Below are 26,290 nucleotides of genomic sequence, written 5' to 3' on the forward strand. Positions count from 1 at the left end.
TTCCCCCACTTCCTACAACCACCTTAGTGTGTACCATCACGTTGGTACAGACATCAACACCTGAGCAATGTGCCATATCCTATTATAATATTGAGCGAGCAATTTCTGTATTTATTTTCATATTTGGTTATTTACAATGTTCATGAAATTTGTAACATAGTAGGTTTATTATATAAAAATTCGATTGCACTAGGTCTCCTCCTTGGGAAAACTCGCTGAAGGACATGAAAAGGATAATTATTGATCCTTGGAAAAACAGATGATAATTTCGTCATCTGTCAATAACAGAGGATGCGTGTGCCTATGTGGAAGATCAGCTGTGTAATCAATCAGACCGTAATAATCAATCTGTATCTCGCGAGAAATCTAGAAATTTTCATAGACTCGATCAAAATAATCTGATTTGTTGACATGACATGGTATATCATAATATTCAAAGTTAATCATTATTTCACAGTTTTAAGTGATCAGTGAGTGTTATTTTGTTATTCAATTTGGTTCGCCAACAATCTAAATTAGAACTTTCCTGTTTCCAAATATTTGGACTGAATATTGGACCTGAATTCAAGTGTATGGAACATAACCTACTTTTTGGACCATTTCCAACGAAGATAGCGGTTGAAGGTAGTAAGACTTTTTGCGGGCTCTGTAAAAATATCATAAAAAATAACGACGATGCAATCATGTGTGATGTATTTTGTGAAAGCTGGTTTCATACGTCATGCGTGAACATTTCATCGGAAGATTTAGGAAAGATTACGGAATTAGGCAATCTTTCTATGTGGCATTGCAAAAGCTGTAAAGTGAGGTTAAAACGTCTTCGAAGTGTTGAATTTGCAGTAGAAGATTTTGTGGATGTAAATGTAAAACTCGACGAAATTACATATAATAATTATGGCAACCTGAATATTGTGCTGGATGAACTCACAAAATTGAGTGAAAATTCACTTAGTCCAGGTGCTGGCTTACATTGAGCATACATGAGAGAGGCAGAGAATTTGACTTCGGATTATTGTTAGGGGGTCTTTAGTGTAGACTATATGAAACTCGATGTCGTCACATCCCAGGGTGGTCGACAGCTTGCGGGGGGGGGGGGTAAATATACTAATTATGGTCAAAATTACAAACTTCATCTCATTCTGCAAGGAAACTAAGAAATGACTGTTTGAAATAAACGAAACTTGGGTTTCAAGAAATATATTAGGATAGAATAAAGTTAATATTTATATATGTTTATGTTCTATTGTTTTTATTTCAAATTAACTTATTGTGATGCGCTGCAGGCTAAATTATATTATTAATTGCACACTGGCCACGCTTACTTGATATAGTGGTCAGTTAGTTTCCAAGAAATATTTGTGGAATTTCTTAGTTCTTCATGGTGGAAATGATTATGTTTAGTATGAAAATGTTAATCTTTCGTGAATCTTCAGTTTGTCGTGGACTTTTGAGGAATTATATCCAATATAATAATAGATATGTGTCAAATCAAAATGAAATGAAAATTTAAATATTTATTCATATTATTTCTAACAGTATTATTATAATAATATTTCACTAACTTTTGATTGATTCATCCATTATGGTATTCCCGTTCAGACTGTTTTGAAATGGTAACAAGTTATTCAGTATCAAAATTTGGGATTCGAATAGTTTTGGGCCATGCCTGCTATTCTTTCCCAAACATATTTATATGATTTGTAATTTTATCCACAAATGAATGAATGTATGTATTCCTGCACGTAGCTAACGTATGGATAATTCCTTTATAGATTCTTGCATGTCACATTGATAAATCTCTGCCACAGATTTAGAAATCAAGTCTCGATGGTTTGGAGAGCATATTATTGGAGTGATTCTTTTACTCTGCTGCTTCTAATATGTTCACTACCTTTGTTTGATTTTAGACCATAGACATGAAAAGCTATGTCCACCTGTATCACTCCATCTTTATTGAGAATTTTCATAACTCTTCTCATCACAAAGTTTCCATAATCTTGCAGCGTATTGAAGTTTTGAAAAGTGAAGTAGGAGTTGAATTCAGGAGAGCCATGTCATCATTATGCGAATTTGTCAACGATATTTAGGGATTTAGTCAAATCCACAACTAGTTTCACTTACAATTTCATAGGCCAAGTGAGATTAAGAGTTTTTTTTCAAATATCCATCAGATGTTGACAGAGATTGCGGTTATTGTAGAAATGCATGCTGCACTAAAACTTCAATGCTGAATTATCTTTAAACAGCTACCTAAACAGTAAAAATACAGAGATCAGATCTTTTTGTTCTAGAATTAACTAAGACTAGGATTTTTGTTTGATTGCATCGTGGAGAATGAAAGAACTCTGTTTCTTTTTATAGGTGAGAATACACTTTTACAATTTGCCACAACTATGTTCAGATAAAAATCGTTGGAGACCGAATCATACACTTCTTCACTTGCTTCCAGACCATTGATAACATTATGCAGATTCTGTTGTCCATCAGAGTCTTGAAGAAAAATGTTATGTTCTCTTGAGAAGATTATGCTTCTGGAAATCATTCTCATCTCTCATTATTCTAGTTTTACTTCATTAGATGACTTTCTTCACAGTCTCCAGTGATATCCATAATGATGTCAACATACTTGAACAGAATATCTTTGATGGAAGATTTATTTATGTAGTAGCAGCCATTTTAGGAAAGCCTTTGAAGAACTAGTTATTCCAATCACTCAGTTTTGGATGATCGAATGAGGGTTTGCTCTAAAGCATGATCGGTTGTCACATTTATTAAATTTTCAAGGTTTCATTTGACAGAGAGTCAATGTATTGACTGTATAGAGTTAATGTTTCCTTATTGGAAATTATTTTTCACTTCTATGGGTATTTTTTATATTTTCTAGATATGACACAGACTTTATAACATAGTTTGTGTGATTGAATGAAAAAATTATGGGATCTTTTCTCGAACAGTTTCTATTTGCAATACCAGAGTCCATCCTTATGAGCATGAATACAATTTAAGATAATTTAAACTATGTTACAATAATCAGTCATAAATATTTCAAGTAGTCATTGATCTTGATTCTAAAAAAACTCTACAAATAGCTCCTGACTTCTTTCAAATATACTTTGACAATCTCTCATATTTGAACCGTTCATGAGTCATTGTGGTTGTTTCATTGAATTGATTGCTTGCTCTCACACCTTAATTATACTGATCTCCCCTCAATAGATTTCCAACAGTATTCTCTCCAAATATTTCAAATTCAACAAAGATATCTCTCATTCCACTTTCATTCAAGTATCACCCCAAGACAATCAGTCAAACTCAGCCAGATGAGTAGATATAAGTTACAGAAATCAGTTGATAAAGCTGCGTTTACACCAAAGTTATTAACAAAATGTTAATAACTTAATATTTATAGATTCTATTAGATTGAACGGAACTTGGCAAACACATATGTCTATCATATGTACGATAAGTTATGTTCAATCTAATAGAATCTATAAAGTTTAAGTTATATCAACATCTCCTTAATAACTTTGGTGTAAACTCAGCTTTAGAGTTGTATTTCCTTTGTAATCAAATATTTAGTCATATCACATGGGAGTAATTGGCATTATTCGTGTTTCAACTGTAAATTTATATTAAGAAAATATTTTACTCCTGTTACACGGTGCTCTATATGGGGTAGCCTATATTATTTGTTTAACTTACTCCATTACTTGACTTTCGCAATTCCAAAGTGATCATTGAACTAAATCGAATAATTAATTATTCTCTCTTAATGGAATATCAGTTTTTTATCGATTGAGAAACACATATAGGATTCCTAACAGGATGGTTTATCATTACAATGTAATCATAAATAATGATGAGATGAAGTTTGTAATTTTGACCATAATTAGTATTATTATGATGAGAATTATCAATTATTAAGGCTTGAGAGTTGAAAAATCGTGTTCAGCGACCAAAAATACATAAGATAGCGTTCCTGAAATACATAATTTGAATGCATAGACTAGTAGGAGCGATGCGATAGACAGGCCATTACGCACATTAATCATGGGGGAGGACCGCGCTGCTTTATTAAAAAAGCCTAAGACTACTATTATTGGCTCCAGAAAATTTCCCCCTCCAAACCTGGTATTCTACCCCTCAAGACAGTGGATAGGAGAAAATCAGTTTTCGTCTCTAGGCTGCACCCTGAGGTGAAGGTAGGGGAGCTTGTGAAATATCTGACTGAATCTGGTATGAATAAATCTGATTTTGACTGCTACAAACTGAACTCTAAATTCAATACCTATTTATCCTTCAAGATAGTGGTTACTGATAGGCTACTTAAACGTGTCATGGCTTCAGACTTCTGGACCGAAGGAATCTTGGTGAAAAAATTCATCCCATCCAATAATAAGCCTAGGGATCAATCAAGTGCTTTTTTAGGCCAACCAAGCCGGGCTGCCCAGGTCAAGTGACACTCATGAATGATGGGTGTAAGGCTGTTGATTCTACCATTGATGTTTCTTTCGATTTGCTTTTCTATAATGTCCAATGCCTTCGAAATAAAGCGAATGAGTTGAAATTGATGGTCAGCACAAGCAGGAGGTACAAAATACTGTGTTTGAACACTGGATGTGCCCTGAGGAACATAAACTTTTGAACATCTCTAACTATTAGTTGCTTTCTATAGTCAAAGTGAGAACCAGTGTGGTGGTGTGGCCATTTTCATTGATGTGGATATGCATGCCCTATTTGCATGAGTTGATGTTTCTCCACATTGCATGGATAAGGCTCATCAATTTGCCTGTGTTTCTTATGAGCTTGCTAGACTGTATATTGTTCTGGTATACCGCTCCCCAGCTGGGAATTTTAAGAACTTCCTCCTTGCCCTTGAGAAACTTATTGCTGAACAGACCAGGGTAAACCCAAGCTTTGAGGTTGTGATCAGAGGTGACTTGAATGTGGATCTGCTGAAGGCTGATAACAGGGCTAAAGATTTTATCAATCTCCTTCGATCCTTGGACATGTATCTGGCCAACTGGCAGCCCACTAGACTCGATGCTTGCCTGGACAATGTGGCTTCAACCCTGAGGATTGATGACTGCATTAGGTGCTCTCCCTTAACCTTTTCCTCAGTGACCACCTGGCACTCGAATGCACAGTTGAAGTGTCCAATCTGGTGTCTGAGCCTGTGAGGCATCAGCAGCACATTTGGGTGAGGCCCATTACACAGTGTGGACAGCAACGTTTCCTCCAGCTCCTGGATAACATCAACTGCTGTTGGTTCAACCCTGTGCTGAGCTGAATTTTACATCATTCTTCAATGAGTTCCTGTGCATCTTCAATGGCTGTATTCCTCTTAAGAAGATCCTCCAAGGACAAAGTAAGAGGCATGGAGTGGCCTGGGTCACAGATGGACTGCTTGATTTGCATGACCTGATGCTTGTGGCATATGAGAGATTTCGAGCTGATAGACTTCCATCTTCAAGGAGAATCTACTCTGGCCTGAAAAAGTCTTACCAGCAGGCAGTTAGGATGGCCAGATTGCAGTTCAACTCTGCACTTATTGACCGGTCCCCAATAAGTGCAAGGCTGCCTGGAGTATTATCAGAGCAAGTACGGGTTCTTCAGTGCCATCTACTATTCCTGTTTCTGCAGACGATCTACATGACACCTGGACTGACTCGATTCATAGGATCCGTGGGGGATCCAAGCTTCCTCCTCAGTGGCAGTGGACTTGCTGGCTGCCTCAGTTCGCCCTCCAGACTCTCAGCTCCTGACCTGGCGCCCTATGACGTGTGAGGATGTTTTATGGATTGTGACTGGCTTGAGCAAATCTACAAGTGAAGACATTTATTATATGTCTAGCTTATTTATTAAGGACATCATATTGTCCATTATTATTGAGCCTTTAACTGTTTGTATTAATCAGTGTCTCTTACAGGCCGTTTTCCTGATGAGCTGAAGGTTTCAAAGACAGTACCAGTCTTCAAGAAGGGAGATAAAACTGACCTGTCTAACTATAGGCCCATGCCTATAATCTCGAAAATTTCTTAGATTGTGATTGCGGAGCAGCTCCTTGAATATTGTGAGCGGTGCAGCTTGTTTGCGGCCACCCAGTTTGGTTTTAGAAAAGGAAGATCGACTGCTGATGCTGTCAATTTCCTTCTGTGTAAAATTTATGAGTGCTTTGAGAGGCGTGAACTTGCTGAGCTCACATTATGTAACCTCAGCAAGGCTTTTGACACGCTTGATCATGCAATCCTTCTGAGAAAACTCAAGCACTATGGGGTCAGTGGATCCCCTCTTAGATTGATTCAATCCTACCTGGGGGGCCGCAAGCAGGCTGTACTGGCTAATGGTGTGTTGTCTCGTATAAGAAACTGTGTCAACTGTGGAGTGCCTCAGGGCTCTGTCCTGGGGCCACTTCTATTTTTGATTTCAGTGAACGATGTAGCTCGCATGGATGGCAGAAGTGTTGTTTGCTATGCAGACGACACCACTTCTTACAATCATGGTCATGGAGTTGATGTACTGAGGGCTGAGATGTTGGAGACCAGGTTGTTTGCTACAGACTGGTTTTCTGCAAACCTCTTTCTTCTCAACGATGATAAAACGCAGACAATCATATTCAGCCTCAGAAATGGGGATGAGTATGATTTTTTCCCGGTGAAACTGCTTGGGTTTGTTCTGGATAGGAAGCTCTCTTGGGCTGACTACATTGAGGCTGAGGTTGCAGGCTGAGCAAAGTGGTGTTCCTGCTCAGGAAATTGAAATCCTGTATTCCTGCTTCCTATCTTATGGTCTGCTATTTCTGTTTTTTCCAGAGCATTGTCCTGTATGGCCTCACGCTTTGGGGTGGAGCCACAGATGTTTCACGAGTGTTGCTCATTCAGAAGAGGGCCCTGAGGATCCTTTGTGGTGCTGAGCGTCTTGCCCACTGTCGTCCCCTCTTTGTGAGAGAGAAAATCCTCACAGTCTTCTCCCTCTATGTATTTCAGACTCTCTGCAGAACACATGCAAATGTGGGGGAGCTTGTAACAAGGCAGAATTTTCATCCACATGAGACTAGAGGGAGACAGAGGCTGGACGAGCCCTACCAAAGACTGAGCAGGACTCGATCGAGCTATGCCCATCTATCTGTCAGGCTCTTCAACAAGCTGCCAGTGATGGCTAGGAATCTGCCTCCCGGCAAATTTCGGAGGGTCCTGAGAGACTTATTGTTGGATAATCCTTTGTACTCACTCCGTGAGTTTCTCATGTTGGACAGCAACTTGGTAAGCGCCTATTTTTGATTAATTTCTTTCCTCTTGCTTGCTTTTATTTGTTTTTCTTTTGAACTAGTAGGACGACTGGCCTACTTGTTTCTTTTTGTATTTTCATGATGTGTCCCTGGGGGTTTTTATGCCCACCTTATGGACTTAACATAAAATAACTAAATAAGTGTATAAATCAAAATTTGGGGAAGAAACAGTTTTGGGCTGTGCCTGTTAGTCCTTCCCCGATTATTTTGAAGAATTGTGTTCTGTTTATCAATAGATGAATAACGAGCGAAGCTCGGTGCCTCGATATTATTTCATGAATAGGTACGTTATAATTTCTGCTGAAAAGAGCTGTATGTGATGCAGTATTGGGCATTATATTCATAATTCGAATGAATCAAAACACGTATTAATTGTTTTAATAATGAACTTGACCAACCAACAAGTTGATAAGATATTTAATGAGCTTCAGAGTTTTCATTTTATTATAAAACTCTATCAACAAATGACTTTATTGAGAATGATTCCATGGCTCAGATATCAATGAAAAATTGCATTCATATAAAATTGTAAGTCTTCAACAATATTATTCAGTATTATGAGACAGCTGCTAAACTGCCATTACACTATTCAAGACTGATTAAACATGTTAAAATACGGTATTTCATATTCAATCTTAAATCCCTGTATTATTCATTTATAAACACCCTGTACTACTTATATACTGTTCTGATCGGTTTCTCTATCCTTTCTTGGCTTAGCACAGTTCAAATTTATTCTGACGCAGTAAGGGTACCTAGTTATAAAAAACCAACTGTTTTTAGACGAAGTGTTGGATAATTTTACAAATATATAATATAGACTATAATGTAATATTTTATTAATGATTTTGTGAAAACATTTATCAATTCTACTCAATTTTCTCATGAAATTGTGGATAGATATGGAATAGCAGAAAACTAAAAAACAGTACCTATATAGGTATTTGAATTATCTATTGAAATCTGCATATTGCTTTTATTTCTAAGTTCTTGATTTGTTTCTACGTTCTGCTCCTAATACCTGTAGTCACTAAGCTTCAGTCTACTACGTTTGTCATTTGCAAAGTAGCCTACTATTGATTCAGTTAAGAGCAGAAATAGATCCTCTCGCGTCTTGCAAATATATTCTATGCCAAAAATAACAAAAGATTGTTTGGCAATCTAATCACTATCAACAACTAATCTAATAAGTAGGTAGCTTACAGCTCATCGAGTAATTGGATAGACCTATTTGGTTCCATATAGACTTCTGTACCTCCTCAATTTGTAAAAAATATTACTCAGTAGGAAACTTCTTATTTTTTGTGACTCACATTTTATTGTTCATTTATTTCAATTGCACTATGGAATCTTTCTGAACACGTGAAGATAAAATGTCCTGAAAAAAGTTATATTATTTGTCCTGAAATCACATCGCAGTTTAAAAAATTCAACTGAGTCACTGTCAATGATTTAGAACCGTTTCATTATGAAATAAAAACACACATATATTGTCAAATTCTACCGTTTATTTATTCCATCACATCAGTTTCAGAAAAAATTAACATTCTCCAATAACACTACTCCTTATTCCATATAATTTTCTATATTTTACTAAAAGCTGATTGTGTTTCAGATACACAACAAGATACCTACTGCTCATAGAATAATAATAATGATAATATGTTGAACATTGTTCATAGGCTACTATATCCAAGTGAAACCGTAGATAAATAGAGAAATCAAGGATTCAAAATAGAGACATTTCAACTTCAAAATCAATTGTCATTCCGAAATCAATATCAGCAATTCCAATATTTTATTATTATCATTGTTTGTATCTTTTCTAATCATTATAATAAAAATTAATTCTACAATTTATTTATTTCATAGCCAATTGAGATTTTTTATTTCCAATAAATAATTAACTGTTCATAAAAATTAATATAAATTATTAGTGTGGCAGAGGAAGTACTTTACAAAAATTAATCGACCGAACGTAGTGAGGTCTATGTTTTAACTCGATTTGCTTTTGTCCGTCTGTAACGCGATTACGGTCAAACGCGTTGATAGAATTCGATGAGATTTGGCAGGAATATTCCTTTTTCAGCTGCGCGTCGATGTATACACAAGGTTTTTAGAAAGTTTGCATTTTAAGGATAATATGAAAAGAAAAGGAAATCCTCCATACTCTGATATCACTATAATTGACCGAGCGAAGTCAGGTCTAAGATTCAAGTCGACGGTTTGGCATTTCTCTTAATGTTTAAATGTTGACCGTAGACTATATGTTTATATGTTGCGCATTTATGGCGAAACGCGGTTATAGATTTTCATGAAATTTGACAGGTATGTTCCTTCTTAAATTGCGCGTCGACGTATACACAAGGTTTTTGGAAATTTTGCATTTCAAGGATAATATAAAAGGAAAAAGGAGCCTCCTTCATACACCAATATTAGAGTAAAAATCAGACTATAGAATTAATTATTCATCATAAATCAGCTGTTTAGTTGACTATAATACTACCCGTTCAAAAACATCGAACATCTTGAAAATGTATCTTTCCATCAACTTTGTAGACAGTTGCAGTTGCATACCTGATAACAGCGCTCACACTCACATTCCCGGACGACACGTCACGGTGCGATAGGACAGAAAGATCTAATGTTTATTATAATTTTTTCTAGACATTTTAAATTGATAAATTATTTATTAATTTTTGAGAATACATAACAACAGGTCAATGTAACTCACTGAGCGCGAGGTCTACTTTTCACAGAACTACTAGTATATATAATCCACTTTGAAGATAGGATCAATCAGACTATAGATTTATTCATAATCAATCAGCTGACAAGTGGATTATTTATTGCATGCATTACACAGATGTCTGGCCGTGTATATTTCTATAAGGTAGGGTTTCAATATTTCTTATGATGCATGCTTATCAGTATCAATATTCTCACATTTAAAAAACAAATTCATTAGATGATTGAAAATAAAATAAAAAATGATTAAATGAACTAAATAATGCTGAAGAAATTATAATATTCTTAGAAAAAGAATTAGAAAAAATCAATTTTAAAATAGCAGTTGAGAAATATTTTTATCAGCTAGAAAAATTATCACGAAACCGGATCAAATAAAATCGTGAACTGAGTTTATTAACATAAGTGAATTTTTGATCTTGGAGAACAGATAACAGTTTTTAAGAGTAAATTATGATTCAACTGTGAATTGTGATTCAACTGAATCAAATAGAACAGGTGACATCAGATACTTGTGGATGAGAAAACTGTGTGAGGTCTACTGTTCACAGAACTACTAGTACTATTTTGATTTTGAATTTAAAATATTTCTGTAATATGAAAAATTGAATTCTTACAACTTGAGAGTTAGTATCATAAAATTGGAATTACATAAAAACCTTCAACCTTATTACATTACAATTTGAAAGCTATTTCTTGTATTCGAAATTGAATTTTTCTTATTATGTTGTAATAATGTGAAAAGATGTGGCTACTTACTTTTTCAAGTTCAAACTCTCTGATTCGGTGAATGCTTCCACCAATTGCTTTCTTCACACTACTAGAAGTCATCCTATTCTCACTCCCTCTGTCACCGACCTCTTCTCAATTTCAACATTTTCACTCACTTCCGAGTTTCACTATCGAACCTAAAATACACTCTCCATTTCCATGTTAACCAGAGTGATAATGGATATTCTGAAAATCCTCACTATCACTCATGTTTTAAAGTCAAAAAATGACTTCTGATCACTGTGTTATGAGTAGGTAAATACCGTATCACTACTATCGTTCCGGCAACTCTGGCATTAGTTATAATATAGTATTATATATAGGTAATCGATTGATTTATTAGTTGATAATATCTCTAACTAAGAAACTAATCACGAGCGACACTCTCTTCCAGCTCTGGAGTGGGTATTGTAGTTTCCTGTAAAAGATAGTATAATATTAGAGTGAGGTATTTGAAAATAAAAAGAATTATAATTAGGCTACTTTCCAATTCCAACTGATAATCTGACAATTCGTTGATTTTCTTTTGCTCTTCACAGGGATCCACAATTATGCATGGATTCCTCCATGATTTGCTCTTGTGAATGTGACAGCACATGACTTGTCTCGTTGGTGGACAGCGCAGGGGTATATCCTCACAAGGAGGTTTACAATAACCCAAATCATAATAACCCGGCTCCGGTATTGTCAGATCGATTGAGCATAAATCTTTTTTGGTCACTACTATTCAATTCAATTTCAAAATGCAATATCTAAAATAAAATGTTGAAGCTACAAATAACCTAGCTACATTTGAACTGTTGTATAAATTAGAATCGGAACCGTTTTGAGCGTAATCCTGTGGTACTTTTCTGTAAGTTATGTGATTCTGAATGATTAAATAAATAAATATCTATGTAGTCAATATCACAAGACTTAACATGTTTACAGTAATTATCATGCATATTAAATCAGGTAGGAGACATGACGCCAAATGAAGGGTGAAACAAGCTATTGAATAAAGATAACAAGTATATTGAAGGCTAAATTCAAAGTAAGTATTTAAAGAGAAATGTTTGAAGCAGTTATGAAACAGATGCTCAATAACCGGAAAGGTTAATGAAACAGATGCTTAATAACCGCAAAGGTTAATGCAATAATCTTGCACCGAATGAGACACAAGATTTGACAATAATTAGTATTAAATCGGACGTAAAATTAATACTGAATAATATTTTTTCAACGTTACTCTCACTGTCAAATTTCTACTGTACCGTATAGATATTATTGTGAACTTCACAATAATTGTGCCGTAGATAGGCCTATAGCATAGAGAAACAATAGCGTAAGTAGATATCCCATGGTATAGGACGTTTATGTCGCAACTTTTACTGTTATCTCAAGCCGATAGTCCACGTAGTTCTTCCCCGTGAAGCTGTGTGACGCTCCTAGTCTCTCATACTGTGCCGTTCATACACTCTCACCCCAACAAAATAGTAAAAATCGACAATAATTGACAGTAATCGGCTTGAGATAACAGTGAAAGTTGCGACATAAACGCCCTATACCATCAGATATCTACTTACCTACTGTTTCTCTATGCCTATAGTAGGCTACCCTAGGCTGAATCTTTCATGAGGCCTACATGTTATACAGAGTGTCCCACCAAGGTTGTAACAGCTGCCGTGCTACCAATTTCTTCTAAATAGGTTGGATAGCATTTCACACCTATTAACCTACAGGAAGTTATCGGCTCCAAAATGGTAGATTCTTGATAAACTATGAATGGATCTATCGCCTATGAATGAGAAATCCAGTTTTCAGAGCAAACCAACTTATAATCTTCAGAAGAATTTTGGCAATATACAACACAAATCCACAAAAATAATACCTTACACACTTAAGCATCTAACATCATTACAGGCTAAATACTTATCCATTTATATAGTTGAAAAACAATGGCTATAGGCTTGTAAACACACAAAACAATTTTAGACAAAATTAGAACACCATAAAACTGTTCAAAACTCAATTTAAAACATTAAAAATTCACTTAAACAGAAAAATATTCAGAGAACACAAAACCAGAACACATAGCCAGCCACCATTTTTTAGAGAGAGCCTAACAAGAACAAAGCAAAGCCCCACCTCAAAATCAGTGTCGACATCATGAACACGTCACCGATATTAAATTCCAAAAAAAATTATAAATTACAAGTTTAGAATTTACATTTTACATTTGTTCTCAATAAAACTTTATTTCGAAACTGTTATTTTAAATTTATACAGGGTGTTTCAGAAGTAGTGTCGAGAATTTTAGGGTATTGTACCTGGATGCTAGGAGACTACAAATGTCATATTTGAAGTGTCCAAAACTCAGCGGTTATCCTTATAGCTGCCATTTTGTTTTTTTCACTTAAAAATTTTTATCTCAAGAACGAAATGTTGTATTGATCTGAAATTTGACATGAATATTTATGCTATAAAGACTCAACTATAAAAAATAAAAAAAATTTTTCGTTGAAATTTTTCAAAATGGCGGCCATTTTAAATTTTTGATGGCGAATATCTCGAAAACCGTCCATTTTACAGAAAATTCACAAGAGACAAAAAAGTTAGCAAATTTTTTTCACGATTCCAATGATACCTAATTTATTAAGATTGGTCGAAGAATAACAGAGAAATTAATTTTTTTCGTACTGCATGCATGACCACTTTTCACCATTTAAAGATCAATATTAATTTTTTAATTCCAGATGTATTTAAGATGAAGCTTTGAAACTCGGTATGGCTCCATATGGGCAAACAGATGATTTTACAACGGTTTTCAGATGATAATGTTTGTCTTGTAAAAGTATTGTTGTTTCATTAAAAGTAAAGAACCATGTAGTGCTTCCTATTTCTTAGTCTCACGTTTCCTAGGTCTTATTTCTATCTTAAATTTCCAGTTTCAATATTTTCTTACGTTGCTTCTACACAAATATTCAATTATTGTAATGGAATTTAGTTCGCTGGAGTACACCGATATTCACTTCATGTATGGAGCAGCTCTTGGCAATGCGACCGAAGCAAGAAGAATGTATGCAGCTGCATTTCCAAACTGCCGTCTCCCTTCCGACAAGGTGTTCACAAGAACTCACAATCGGCTGAGAGAAGTTGGTTCATTTGAACGGAACAGGGTAATTGCTGGTAGGCCTCGAGCAGTTCGAAATGTTGCTTTTAAAGAGGAAGTATTGCAGAAATTCGATTTCAATCCTAGAACGAGTACGAGAGCAGTTGCAAAGCAAATCAATTCAAGTGCTTCTTCTGTGTGGCGTGTACTAAACAAGGAAAGACTTCACCCCTTCCGCTTTCAAAAAGTTCACTCATTGGTTGAACGCGACTATGAGCCAAGAGTAAACTGTGCCCGTTGGTTTCTTCAGCAAGACATTATCCAACCAAATTTTCTAGAAAATGTGTTATTTACCGATGAGTCCAGCTTTACAAGAGAACGAATCTTCAACTCTCGCAACAGTCACGTCTGGGCCTTAGACAATCCTCATGAGGTCAAAGTGCGTGGTTATCAGCATAGATTTTCGCTGAATGTTTGGACGGGTATCTTAGGTAATCGCGTGATTGGACCATACATTCTTCCTAATCGTCTGAATTCTCCCACGTACATTACTTTTTTAAGAGACATACTACCAGAACTTTTGGAAGATGTGCCTCTTGCAAACAGATATAATATTTGGTTTCAACATGATGGTGCCCCTGCTCATTTCGGAAATGTTGTTACAGACTTTCTGAACATGACCTATCGTCAGCGGTGGATTGGGCGGGGTGGACCAGTACCGTGGCCCGCACATTCACCTGACCTCAACCCTTTAGATTTTTTTTCTGGGGCCATATGAAAGACCTTGTTTACAGCACGCCAGTAGAAAACGAAGAAGACCTTGTGGCAAGAGTGGTTGCTGCAGCAGGTGCCATTCAAGATGATGAAAATGCTTTTATAGCAGTTCGACGGTCCATGATTGAAAGGTGCAGACTGTGTAATCAAGTTGAAGGACGGCATTTTGAGCAATTGCTGCATTAGTATCAGTGAACCGATTTGAGTGAAATTAATATTTTTCAATGTAAAATAAAATTTGGAGGAAAGTTATTCTTGTATATTTCTGTAATAAGAACGGTTTTCATGAAATTATAAAAAAAATAATATTGATCTTTAAATGGTGAAAAGTGGTCATGCATGCAGTACGAAAAAAATTAATTTCTCTGTTATTCTTCGACCAATCTTAATAAATTAGGTATCATTGGAATCGTGAAAAAATTTGCTAACTTTTTTGTCTCTTGTAGATTTTCTGTAAAATGGACGGTTTTCGAGATATTTGCCATCAAAAATTTAAAATGGCCGCCATTTTGAAAAATTTCAACGAAAAATTTTTTTTTTTTTTATAGTTGAGTCTTCATAGCATAAATATTCATGCCAAATTTCAGATCAATACAACATTTCGTTCTTGAGATAAAAATTTTTAAGTGAAAAAAACAAAATGGCAGCTATAAGGATAACCGCTGAGTTTTGGACACTTCAAATATGACATTTGTAGTCTCCAAGCATCCAGGTACAATACCCTAACATTCTCGACACTACTTCTGAAACACCCTGTATATATCCTCTATATTTATAATCATCTATTTATCTGTTAATTCTGTTACTCAGTTTCGGTGATACCATGGAATGTGCAACACAATTATTTACGATAAATTGTCAGTTAAAAAGTTGTCCGCATATCGATTACTCTGATATTTACTATCACGTTTTATAGATTTCAAATTGAAGATTCGATTTTCGAGAAAAAATGTAATATTACACAGCCGTTGACCATTCTTCTCGACATTTCTGACAAAAAATGTCATCCAGTAAACTTTTTTCCTATCAACCATTAGTTTTCGAGTTATTGAGTATTTAATGACCAGAAGTGGGCATTCTGGTCATTAAATACTCAATAACTCGAAAACTAATAGTCAAATTTCAATTTGAAGGGTATTGTTGGAAAAGAGAAAGACATTTAAAACAAGATTAATGTAATTTTATTTGTTGTTAGATATTTTGTAGTTTTTATTAGGGCTTTAACTTGACAAAATGTTATTCTATAAATTCAAAGTCAAATTTCAAACCGTTTTTTCTCGATTTTTCTACAGGTAGGTAATAATAATGGTTTGAATATTTCAAAAACTTCTCCAATTCAGAAGCTTTCGAATGAGTATAAATTCGAAAAGGTAAGTTCCATGATAAAGTGTTGAAAACTGCTAATATCTGGAATGAACACCTTCAAAATGAGGAAATTCACAAGCAGCATGCATCAAGTGGTGATCCTAAGGGTGAAATCACCTAATTATTGCATTATTTTCTGTAGCATACAGCCTAAATCCTATATAACATATTGATCATACACTTTTACAAGATCCAAAAAAAAATTACCGTATTCATAGAATAATAATTCAAAGTAGTTAAATGGCAAAATTAAAAAAAACTGATGGGAATCATTCAGATGGTAATCAAGTTACATTTAATCATGCTCACGGCTTACAGGAATTCAAAATAGCCTCCATATTTCTGTTTATGCAGCTTCTGCTGCCGTTCATGAAGCTTCGAATGGCCCATCTCACTTTGTTGGGCCATGTCTTCATTACTTTAAACGTCAATAGAATTCTGAGAATCATTTCCTCTCTGGTCACTACAGGTTCTCTTTGAACTTTACTTTTCACAACTCCCCAGAAGTAGAAGTCTCTTGGAGTAAGATCAGGCGAGCGTGGTGGCCAACTTACGGGTCCACCTTGGCCAATCCACCAGCCAGCATAATTGTTATCAAGCGACCCAATGACGTTTCTAGCATAATGAGGGAGGCAGCTATCCAACTTGTCAAAATCCTGCCCACGTTGAAGTGTCATGTGTCATCATCCTGCTTCATGGAGGGGACACGAAAATATATAATTATTGACTTTGAGTTTTATAGAATTATAGACGGCAGGCAATAAACCAAGATTATAATTTTTCAACCATGAGTACGATTTCTTAGTATTGAAGGCCTCACCTTGTGTCGACATAATATTGTAGCCTATTTCGCTCCGTGGAGGGGCATGAATGTACAATAAAAAGAAAATTAATAACTAAAATGATTGAATTAAAGGAGATAATTTAGTAATTTGTAGTTGTAGGTTAGGTTGACTAACCTTCGTTTGGCCGGGGAAGTGGTATCATTAAATTCAGAGTGTCTAAATAGAATGAACGGTGTACGGATGAAACTGGTTGGAAAAACTAATTTGCTAGATGGATGGTTTGGCGGTCTACAAAGGTAGCCGACGTAAGGGCTGTAAACTTCTAACTTAGCGCTGTAGGTGATTTTATAGTGAGATAGAATTGAATCCAATTCAGTAATAAAATGCAGTTCAATTTGAATCTGCTGAATATGATCAATGCTGTCACTAGGATCAGACAGAGATAGTAATTTTGGAGTGAACTCCTTCTCCAAATAATGACCAATATACTTAGATTCTAATACTGTACTATAGTTGGAAGAGATATTAGAACGCATAAAACAACAGACAGAATAGCAAATCCTTGCGAACTGGGTCTCTGATAAATACTATAGGTTATATGATGGCAAAATGCTGAACCAAAATAGTAAATATTTCGAGTACCGAGTTTAATCCTAATGTTGTCTATGCGACCTATTACCTCTCCTTGCAACGTTGAATGGATGTGAATGCTGGATACACTACACCTCGGTGTGGTAGGCTAGTGGCAGTCGATTTTTTATTTGATTCGGCAGGATATTTCCAATAAAATGATTTATTATTTGATAAAAATATCGATCACCATTTACCACTAGAAGAAGTAATATTCCAATAATAGATACTATACTCGATAATGTCTGACTATTGCAAAACAGGACGTGTCCTGCACAATCAATATGTGTCAGTTGAGAAAGAACGAATTTGAAGGTGCAATGAAGTAAACTCAGTTCAATGAAACGGTAATATGGATATATTCTGAAAGATATACTTTTACAGCAGAATATTGAATAAATTAATGAACAGATTTTACAAATTATGATTTCTAACTGATACAGAATGAATATTGAGTGATAGCAGATTTGAATCTTCAAATTATAGATACTATGTGAAAATTTGGTACTCTTTAATTGAACAAAATGAAACGGATAATAGCCCTCGGAAAGGCTCATAAACTGCACTAATCAAATAGGCAAAGTAAATTAATACAATATATAATTCAGAAGATAGAATAAATGAATAGTTAAAATTGTTAACAGGGTGGGGTTTTGCCTAAGGAAAGTAGACCTTTTGGCTAAGTACAGCATGGATATTCAAATTTATTTAATACAATAAAAATAATTTATGATAACTTTATACCCTTAAACCTATGGTCATGACTTTTCTCAAATTGATGAATTTATAGGTCTATGCTGTATAGTTTTCGTAGATTAACGGGGATCCCCTTTTATATATTCGAATAATTTATGTAGACTTTTGTTTCCATTTTTTGTTTTCGAAGTATATTCGGCCGTAGAATATATCATTCCAGCTGGATCCTTCCGTGTGGTGAAAAACGTCGAACAGACCTCACTATTATAATTTCAGGGTTTATTCAAATGAAATTGCAAAAATTTGTATCACAGGTTATTGTAGGAACTTAGAACAACTTTTTAAAACAGAAAGACAAAGATTGAATTACATCAAAACAGAAATTAAAGCTTTTAAACAATTGGGTATGTGGACTAGGTCTGTATCCCACTGGTGATTTCCGCAAAATGGCCTCGAGTCTCTTTCTTCTAATTTCCACTTGAGTTTCTTCCTCGAAATTTATCTCGCCAAATTTACATACTAATTCAGGATTGGTCAGATTCTGTGACATAACCAATATGCCGAATGGGTGGTGTAAATGTGTCCAACATTAAAGCTTTTAAATGGGGCAAAATTCCTGATTGTGGGTTGTTCTAAATAATCATTTAGTTCCATATAATTATAAAAATACGCAAATAAATAATAAAAATTCATCTATGGTGATATGCATTATTTGTTAAATAACTTCAAAGGGTAGCTAATGATTTTGTAGAACATAGACATGCTTTTATAGAATAAAGTAGACATATAAAAATATACATGCTTGTAATAATAATGGACATAATAATGAATAAATATGTATTTTTTTTGTTTATATGGTTTTTTATATGTTAAAATATCGACCCTCAATCATCATATATTGGCTAAGCTAATTTGTCTTCATATTTCTAACAAATATATCTTCATGACGGTTCATTAAATAAATATTTAGGCCCATTCGGCATAGAAATTATAATATAAAAAATTGATATTATATAAATTTTACGATCGATCGTTAATCGAACTGCCTTCTCAATTGGCTACTTGTTGACAAGTTAGCTTCGGTCTGTTTTGGGGTTATGTTTTGGTTCAATTCTAACCTTCAAATATTGTATTACTGATCAAATTAATAAACATACAAACATATGTGGTTTTTTCCGTTGATAAATTTCTGAAAAGGTATATAATTACTGATTTATTAGTTTTATACTCTGTAGGTTAGATAACCGTCGTTTATCTACCTTAGATAAGATTGTGGTGCTTTCCCAGTGATGGAATTTATTTTGCTCGTATAACGGCCTATGAATAAATTGATTTATAGTTCGAGGGCTGTACAATCCTTTGGTACATCACAAACTGGAGCCACATATTCTGCCTCAAATTGAGAAGCACGTCTTCCATCAATTCGTGAAGCTCATGGACTAGAAATACCATAAAAACTTCACCATTTATTCTTGCAGGGAAAATGAAAGGTCCATGTATGTGTGTTGTGGAAATTCACAGCATCAGTTCATGTGAACGTACTTTTATCTGTGATCTGTCGATAAAATGTTTGAAACACAATCAACAACCTCTCTTGAATTGCATCCACACTCTCCATACACCTATAACATGTTTAAGTACTCAATCAAGGTAAATTTCATGATAATGAACGCGAACACTTCTCTACTAGCCAAAGTTGGTACATAGGCCTATAAATTATGCCAATTAACTGGAAAGCACACTGAAAACTATGATGAAACATACACTTCTTGTTATTTTATTCAGGATTCATGGTACAGGAAATAATGCAAGTTATAGAAAAAGTCATATCATTGTAGAATGTTAAAATGTTGATTGAAACTTGTGAATATTGTCAGAGAGGAATCAGGTGATTTCACCCTTAAGATCACCACTTGATGCATGCTGCTTGTGAATTTCCTCATTTTGAAGGTGTTCATTCCAGATATTAGCAGTTTTCAACACTTCATCATGGAACTTACTTTTTCGAATTCATACTCATTCGAAAGCTTCTGAAATGGAGAAGTTTTCGAGATATTGAAACCACTATGATTACCTGTGGAAAAATCGAGAAAAAACAGTTTGAAATTTGACTTCAAATTCGAAGAATAGAATTTTTCCAAGTTAAAGCCCTATTAGATAACTACAAAATATCTAACAACAAATAAAATTACATTAATCTTGTTTGAGATGTTTTTCTCTTTCCAACAATACCCTTGAAATTGGAATTCGACCATTAGTTTTCAAGTTATTGAGTATTTAATGACCAGAAGTGAGCATATTCTGAAAATATAGAAAAATCTATATATCTCAAAAACTAAGGTCGATAGGAAAAAGTTTACCGGACATTATTTATTTTGTCAAGACCGTTATTTCATGATAAAACAAGATGATGCTTTTTCATCTCTCAGAGAAATCAGGGCTGGAGTTACTCAAGGAAGTGTGCTAGGTCCCCTCTTGTACCTCCTATACACATCTGATATACCTCAACCCGAAAACGTAACAGTAGCAACATTAAATGTTGATGATGACACAGCATCTTTACCAGTTGGTGAAACTGTTGAAGTTTCTACAGAGAAATTGCAGGTGGCAGTCAACTGAATCAATGTTTGGCTTATAAAATTGAATGAAGCAAAGTCAGTTCAAGTCAACTTTACAATCAAAAGAGTTCAATATATCCCCTTAACACTCAATGGGAATATTGTACCCTACTCCAACACTGCAAAGTATCTAGGCATGACGCTGGATGCCAAGCTTAGGTGGAAGGAGCATGTGAAGAAGAAAAGAGAACAACTTGGCATAAAATTCAAGAAAATGTACTGGCTACTTGGGAGGACATCGAAGTTGTCAAATTATAACAAAGTGCTTCTCTACAAGCAGATTCTCAAGCCGGTGTGGACCTACAGAATTAAACTCTGGGGCTGCACCCGACCATCGAATATCGACATCATCCAGCGCTTCCAGAATAAGGTACTCAGAAGTTGTGTAGACGCTCCTTGGTACATCAGGAACTCTGATCTCCACCGCGACCTGGGAGTGGCGACAGTCATCAGTAAAATCCAAAGATTTGCAGAAAAACATGAGAGGTGCGACTTGATCAACATGTGAACGTGGAAGCAATCCAGCTGCTCCACGTGCATGGAGTAAGAAGACTACAATGCAGAAAGCCACACCAATTAGTTTAGTGCTAAAGTGTTATTGGAAATGCAAAGGCAGAATACTGTATCCTTTTATGCTAAAAATAATCTTCAATGTAATCCTTGACCAATATAGAAGGCTTAACCAATGGGTTTTACCTTCACAAACAATATTCTTATCAATTTAAGTCAAAATAGAATAGCTTATTAGTCTTTAACTAGGTGCTATGAAAATCAAGAGAAAAAAATTATTTGTCAGAAATGTCGAGTGGAATCTACTCGTGGTCAACAGCTGTTACAACCTTGGTGGGACACTTTGTATAATTAATTACATATTTTTATATTAATTGACATACTCACTTATTCAGATTTGTCAGTTGGAATTAAAATTACCTGAAATACAACACTAACCGTATAAAAGTATTTGGATTGTCTGCAAACGAAGTAGACCTTTTAGGAATAGCGCAGTTATTTTGTTTATTTATTTTCTCAGTCTAGCTAGAAACCAAAGCGCTAATTGAGTAGTTCTATTTATAGATTATTTGCAATAATGAACTTAATGTGTCACGCTGAACACCATTACTCTTCTACAAATGTACAAAGGCTAATAAACAGTTTATTTTATTATCAAGATCTTATTCTAGATCTTCTTTCAATGACATCAATTTATTTTATTGTAGAGCACTAGCACTAGGAGAGTGTGATTGTGTCTTTTTTTATAGTAGCAAAAGAAAGAATTCAACTTTGTATTGATTGGCTTTAAGGATTTCAGTTCTGAAACAAGTTATATTGTTTCTGGCATCTACCGATTTTATTATTCTTGAATAGGCCTACTGTCGAAATTTGAATGTATTCATGGCCTAGACGCCTAGAATCCAAATCTAGTTTCCATTTTTAAGGAAAGTCCATGATAATCTTTCCTTTATTGACCGAGCGAAGTGAGGTCTAAGATTCAAGTCGACGGTTTGGCATTTCTCTTAATGTTTAAATGTTTGAATGTTTGAATGATTGAATGATTGAATGATTGAATGATTGAATGATTGAATGATTGAATGATTGAATGATTGAATGATTGAATGATTGAATGATTGAATGTTTGAATGTTTAAATGTTTATATGTTGCGCATTTACGGCGAAACGCGGTAATAGATTTTCATGAAATTTGACAGGTATGTTCCTTTTTAAATTGCGCCTCCTTCATACGTCAATATTAGAGTGAAAATCAGACTATAGAATTTTATTATTCATCATAAATCAGCTGTCGAGTTGACTATAAATTGCATGCCATGACGAATGCAATTCAATATCTCAATGTAACTTGGTAAAAAATTAGCAGCTGTGTAGACTATAAATTGCATGCCTCATTGAATGCAATTTTTATGCACTATTTAAATAGGATGCAAAGAACTTATAACACCTCGTCTGGGCGCCTAGATGTCTTCTGGTTTTCTTGCGCTGAATTCCGGAAAGCGTTATATGATAATTAAATCTTGTGTAAGCATGATCCGATCAAATAAATAGTTAGTGTATCAGTGTGGATGTGCTTATGGTTTGGGACGTCGTTATAACTGCGCGAGGTCTACTGTTCACAGAACTACTAGTGTAATGTTTTGTATTAGTTTACATGTTATAGAGACGAATGTGGGTTGTTGCCCTACAATGTAAACGATTTTACGTCACAATTTATACTTGATCACAGGCTTGTCTCAATTTCCCTGCCGTTCTGTTTGACTTGGCAAAAGCTACCTTGATTTCATTTTAACATGATGGGATTAATAATTATTGTTCCTAGATCCCATTTTCCTATATATAATAGCCAACACAGTTTGGACTGTTTGACAAGATTTGTTTATCAATTCAAGATAGAATTATTATTGAAATATCAGAGATTATTGCATTTCCCTGAGAGGATGACGAACTTCCATCTATTCTGAGCTCTCACGCAAATTGCAAGAAGAAATACAGAAAAAAATCATATTATTAATGCTATTTCCGTTGAAGAAGAATATTTTTGAAGGAGTATTTTATCTTTGTTATGACACGTGAACTAATTCAAGGAATCAAAAATATTCTCAACTCCCACAAAGAAATCGCTTGTCCGCTACCCTATCCACCAAAAAAGTTGAAAATATGCCGAGATATCCATCTTTAAGAAATACCGATTGTAATCTTCATTTTTCATAATAAAGTTATGAAGCTTCAATTAATCGCTTGGCTCACAATAGTTTTATTATGTAAGTGAAGAACAAAATTGAATTTGTATTTTTTATGAAAAAAGATTAATTTTTATAGTTAACCCTCCCCTACATGTGTCTCTTTTTCAGCACACATTTCACGCAGTGATCTTAGAGATCACTCACAAAAAATTATAATTCCCCTCAATTTTGGTGAAGGTGGATGTTATCAAAATGTCATGGATAGTTGAATTTATGATTCAAATAACACTTTCGAAGCTTGAAGAATGAACTTCTCCCATTCCGTTGTAAAGTAATGTGGTACATTTGTAGAACATGCATACCGCATACATTCAGTGACCAATAAAATAAAATCTTATTTTTTTATAAAAATTCAAGATAGAGCGGAAAAAACTGAGGAATCTAGGGGAATTTAAATCTCAAATCCATGGTCTCATAGAATAAAAATCAATATAAAAACAATACTGGATGATGGATAACAATGAAAATTCGACTCATCTTTTTCTTATCAATAGCCAGGAAAATAATAGTGCACTGAACTCAGTGCTGCTATCCCCGAGGGTTAAATAGTTGATAAGGCCTCGTTTACTTTTAAACAAGTTTCTCAATATTGTATTAATAATGTTCTCAGTAGACTCATCCTTCGTTCCCAAGTACGAAAATGTTCGGGAGATTTCAACTCAAGCCAATCTACAGCTAGAACCAAAGAATGCATTTTGACACTGCTAAAAATGATTTGCTATAAAACGTAGGACCTTAATATGCGTGAGATCTATCTGTGAGTAGAATTATCCAGGTGACAATGTTCTATTTCCGTTTTTTACTATAGAAAATGGATTATATTAATACATTTGACTGGAAGAAATGTGAGAAATTTTAACTTCAATTTGTTTGGGGCGATCATGTCAGAACAAGGGGCAGGTAACTCTTATACACTTTCCATGCAAAACAGTAAGAGTCCGGCTACACAGAGAGCAAACTGCAATCCTTCAGGTTTCTATAAACTTATCAAATATATGCGATATGGATATAGATATTATATTCTATAATATAATAATTATAGAAGCCCAAGAGGTCGCAGATTGCTCTGTATAGCTGTGCCCAAACAGATATACCCCTGATCTGCATGAATGTCTATCATGAAAAACAATAATGTGACATCACTGAGCCGAATGAATGACACATTTCGGATGAAAAAAGGCACCTATTCATAAGTATTATGTAACAAGTGTGCGCAATTGAAAATAGATCACTGGGTTGATACACTATTTTAGACTGATATTACAACAAATGCATGTTGCGCTGGGCTACAAAGCAACATGGTCCCTATTATGTTTCAATTTGGTGGTTACTCACTTATTTCTTACAATTTTCAAGGAAGCCAAATCACTTGATGTGAACGAACTCGCGGAAAAAACTGAATATGTTTCTCAATATAATAATAACATGAAAGAAACGAACTGGCACTGCACTGCACTACAGGCAACTGTAGACTGGGAATCCTAGGGACGTCCTTCCTACGACGTCTGAGAAGGCAGGTCTATTTTTGGAGGATGAAAAAGGAGGGCTGAGAACAAATCTCTCTCACTTCAGCCTATATACAACACATCAACGAACAATCTTCTCCACGTTCTCGGCAATATTTTTACAAATAAATAGCGCTTGAATGGGTGCAAGTTTAATGATAATCAAACTTCGATTCAGCAGCACGTTGCCAAGAAGCATAAAATACATAGCTTTTTCAAAAGCTTGTTTCTAACTGTGTGAAATACAGTAGGTAGGCCTACACTGTGAAGAGTGAATTTGGTTGAATAGCTTCTAAATCATATATGGAATTTTGATAAGATTTTGGTAAAGGTATTTTCATACCTAGCGTAGTGTAGGTACCGTACGTAGAAATACATATTTCGTCCTATCACCTAATGTTAAATCAATTCCAAGCTGGTTTGATATGGACAGATTGATTAAAATCAGAGATACGTCTAAAATAGATTTTATTAAACATTTTTTATTTTATTAGATTTTATTTTAAACAGATTATATTATCAAATAGATGATGTTTGTCAAGTTCCGTTTAATCTGATAGAATTCATAAGGACGACAAAATATCGTACGAGCAAAAATCGATTTGTGTGTTTGTGCGGGGCTTTAAAAGTGAGGTAGATCTTGTATCTTCAACAAGCTGAAGTACTCCCAGTATATAACCTGATTAGGTTGTAATTATTATTATTAGCGTATGGCTTTGAATGGTGGGGAGACCCAAGGGTAGTTCTACCTCGCCGTATTTAGTCCAAAGTTCCCTAATGGGAAACCGGACACTGAGGTTATAGTGAGCACAATACTTTAAATTTACACTTTTCACTTCGGAATAAAGTTCATTTTCACCTTCATTAGGTTGTAATGAAGTTACAGGAAATATTGAAGGGTCACATTATGAATTTAATTTAGAGCTCAACAACAAAAAGAGAAATGTATGAATGAAATTACTGAAAAATCAGAATAATCTGCTAAAATATTTTATTTATTTTAAATTTGTTATATGATATATTATGATAGGATAAGTCTATAAAGTTAGACTATAATTATAAAAGAGGATGATTTTTAGTGATGGTTTTCAAATTGATTTGACAGCACATCAAATTTTAATTTATTTCCCTTTTTAAATTTCAATAGTAAAATCAGGATCACTAGAAAGCCAAATTGCGCTGACTGAATGAAAAATCACAGAGCTTCAGAGTGGTGGAACTTTCCAGTCTCCCCAGCAGCCGGCATTTTCATATTAGATTTTCCCA

The 26,290-nt window shown here is 34.7% G+C and overlaps 1 protein-coding gene across 3 annotated transcripts in view; it reads right to left on the bottom strand.

Moving 5' to 3' along the window:
* Positions 1–25,040, bottom strand: part of LOC111043710 (serine/threonine-protein kinase meng-po) — a 50,157-nt gene extending 25,117 nt beyond the window's left edge. The window contains exons 1-2 of one of the 3 annotated variants that reach the window (XM_039428072.1): positions 24,855–25,040; positions 10,796–11,225 (exon numbers count right to left, since the gene is read on the bottom strand). In XM_039428072.1, coding sequence (XP_039284006.1) covers positions 10,796–10,867 — 72 coding nt within the window. In that variant the 5' untranslated portion in view covers positions 10,868–11,225; positions 24,855–25,040. The remainder of the gene's footprint in view (positions 1–10,795; positions 11,226–24,854) is intronic. The other 2 variants (XM_039428073.1, XM_039428074.1) reach the window with 2 other exon arrangements.
* Positions 25,041–26,290: the final 1,250 nt, after the last annotated feature.

This window comes from Nilaparvata lugens, chromosome 5 (assembly GCF_014356525.2).
Source record: "Nilaparvata lugens isolate BPH chromosome 5, ASM1435652v1, whole genome shotgun sequence".
In the NCBI taxonomy this organism is placed as follows: Eukaryota; Metazoa; Arthropoda; class Insecta; order Hemiptera; family Delphacidae; genus Nilaparvata; species Nilaparvata lugens.